The 2,720-nt window shown below is 48.1% G+C and overlaps 2 protein-coding genes across 2 annotated transcripts; one reads left to right on the forward strand and one right to left on the reverse strand.

The window, feature by feature from the left end:
* Positions 1-274: 274 nt before the first annotated feature.
* On the forward strand, positions 275-433 carry LACBIDRAFT_299624 (uncharacterized protein; the record flags this gene model as incomplete). The annotated part of the gene is made up of 1 exon (XM_001882449.1): positions 275-433. One exon carries the CDS (start codon positions 275-277, stop codon positions 431-433), a length of 159 nt encoding a protein of 52 aa, XP_001882484.1.
* Positions 434-1,332: 899 nt separating this feature from the next.
* On the reverse strand, positions 1,333-1,839 carry LACBIDRAFT_299625 (uncharacterized protein; the record flags this gene model as incomplete). Its single annotated transcript, XM_001882577.1, has 1 exon — positions 1,333-1,839. The coding sequence occupies one exon, from the start codon at positions 1,837-1,839 to the stop codon at positions 1,333-1,335; it is 507 nt and encodes a 168-aa protein (XP_001882612.1).
* Between the last annotated feature and the right edge of the window lie 881 nt (positions 1,840-2,720).

Raw genomic sequence — 2,720 nt, forward strand, 5'->3', positions numbered from 1 at the left:
AATCGGTGTCAATCTCATCACTGTTCACATCGTAGATGCACTAGAAGAAGATTGCTCATATCTGTAACGGGCAACCTGTGAGTTCCCGCTTGACAACAGACATTGTGTCTGAACTACAACACAATAAATTGGGCGCCATGACCAATGCCAAGTTCACAGGAAGGAATCTTCTTGTGTTCCTGGTGACAACTCAGTTTCCGAACTGAAATTACGGATCGACTGCGGCTATTATACATTAGACACCATTGACGATCCGCATGTTCTCGGGTGGGTGATGAAACTCTCGTTGTGCGAGCTCTGTGATCCCCTTGTCCCAAATGAAATGTACAATGAATGTATTCAGCATTCTAGGAATCATCTTGCCTGTATCCGCATTGTGGAACAGCTTCCGACGATCAACGTTAAACCATTGTGTCATTCCTTTTGTCATTAGTTTCTTGCAACTGTTTCCTGAAGAACGAACCCAGAGTATTAAACCATCTGCTCTTTAGACAGAGAAAAATTTGTAGTGTCTACTTTTCGGGACTACCAAATTTTGTAGTTCACTGTTTGGGACTACAAAAACTACAAAAAATTGTATTATCTTCTTTTATCATTACAAAGTTTTGTAGTACCAGCTTTTTGAGACTACAAAAATTGTAGTCTCCTCTTTTTTCATTACAAAAGCTTGTACTGTTCAATTTCTTCATTATAAAATTTTGTAATACCAGCTTTTTGAGACTACAAACTTTTGTAATCTCAGAATCTTAGTGAGCGTGATCAGAGCGTGATCTTGAACTTCAACGTCTACGTCTACAAATGAACAACGTCACAGAGTGTGACTCTGTGACATTGTTCATTTGTTGGGACTCTGTGACGTTCCTTTCCTCTTCAACCCACAACTTCACCACCACTCTGTCAATGCCAACGACTCCACCTCACCACCACGTCGCCGTCATGCCAGGTCACGCAACCGACCACTGCAAAGAACCCTGGCCGCCCAAACCGACAACGACTGCCCAACAAACAACACACAAATGGCCACCGCCCACAAAAATCAACAACCAGCACCCACGAAAGTCGACGCACACGCCCATGGCGCACCCACCGCAATGCAACAAGGATGCTGACGGCGCACGACCACACACAACGTTGTCACGGAACAACTACAACCACCCCGGCACCACAAGAACGACGCGGCAGCGCCACGTCACCAACCCCCAGCAAACACATGACATTGAAGGAGATCGACGGCAGGCGAGGACGACGGTGACGAGGTTGTGCCGTACCCAGCCTGGTAAGCAGTCACCACCCCAGCTTTTTCCCTTCTGATACCAATGAGGTGCCACGTCGCTAGCTGCGACGTGGCAACCGGACGACGAACGACGACAGCGGTCGTCGTTGGTCGTCTTTGTTTCGCCTGGCGGACCACAACGACTGCCCTAAAAATGAAGACGACGATGGATGAAGGTGTGGGTGGTGGACCACGGACGAAGACGAACACCCACGGACGACCACCAACGACTGCGAGCGCCCACCAACGACCACGAGCGCCCACCAACGACCACGAGCTCCCACCAACGACCACGAGCTCCCACCAACATCCACGAACAAATACGACCACCTGCGCGAACGTCCACGAGCGCCCACGAACAAGATGAGGGCGACCCGCCCACGAACAAGACGAGGGCGACCCGCCCACGAACAAGACGAGGGCGACCCGCCCACGAACGTTGACAACCACCCACAAACGAAGGTGACTGCCCACCAACGAAAACGACTGCCTGAACGGACACAAGCAATGACAAGCCCAGGGGAGCTCCCCCCTCCATCACTCCTTACCCCTCCCCCTCTCCCCATCACTCCCTCCCTCCTCCATCACTCCCTCCCTCCTCCATCACTCCCTACCCCTCCATTCCCTCACTCCCTCTCCCATTCTCTCACTCCCCCTCCCATTCCCCCTCTCCCTCTCTCTCACTCCCTCCCACTGCACACCACTCCCCCTCTCCCTCATTGCAGCACTCCCCCCCTCTCTCTCTTATTGCCTGGCACCCCTCCCTAATTGCCTATAACCCCCTCATCCCCTCCCTCATTGCCTATAACCCCCTCATCCCCTCCCTCATTGCCTATAACCCCCTCATCCCCTCCCTCATTGCCTATAACCCCCTCATCCCCTCCCTCATTGCCTAGAACCTCTTCCCCCCCCCTCTCCATCATTGCCTACCAGCCCTTTCCCCTCTCCCTATTGCCCACCAAACCCCACCCCCTCCCCCTCTCTTTATTTCTGTATTTAATGAATGGTCTTTGTAGTAATGTAAATCTATGTAGTTTCATTCAATAAATTGCACCTTTGTCTTCTGCAAGATCTAGTTAAAAGTTATATGTCAAAAAATATATCCTGGTTCAATATCTTGTTGAATATATATCTTTGTTCAAGATAAAGTTGAAAGATATATCCTGGTTCAGTATCTTGTTGGAAATATATCCTGGGTCAGGATATAATTGAAATATATGTCTTGTAAATATATCCTTGTTCAAGATAAAGTGGAAAGATATATCTTGGTTCAGCATCTAATTAAAATATTCATGATATAGTTCAGAAATTATGTATCTGGATTCATGATATGGTTAAAATAGATCTTGGTTCAGGATTTAGTGGAAAGATATCCATACTATGACATTGGTGAACAGAATTTGTTAGAGGAGAATGGAATTCGTTGTCAATAAAATTACAATGAAGA

The sequence above is a fragment of the Laccaria bicolor genome, genomic scaffold (assembly GCF_000143565.1).
Source record: "Laccaria bicolor S238N-H82 LACBIscaffold_17 genomic scaffold, whole genome shotgun sequence".
Taxonomy (NCBI): Eukaryota; Fungi; Basidiomycota; class Agaricomycetes; order Agaricales; family Hydnangiaceae; genus Laccaria; species Laccaria bicolor.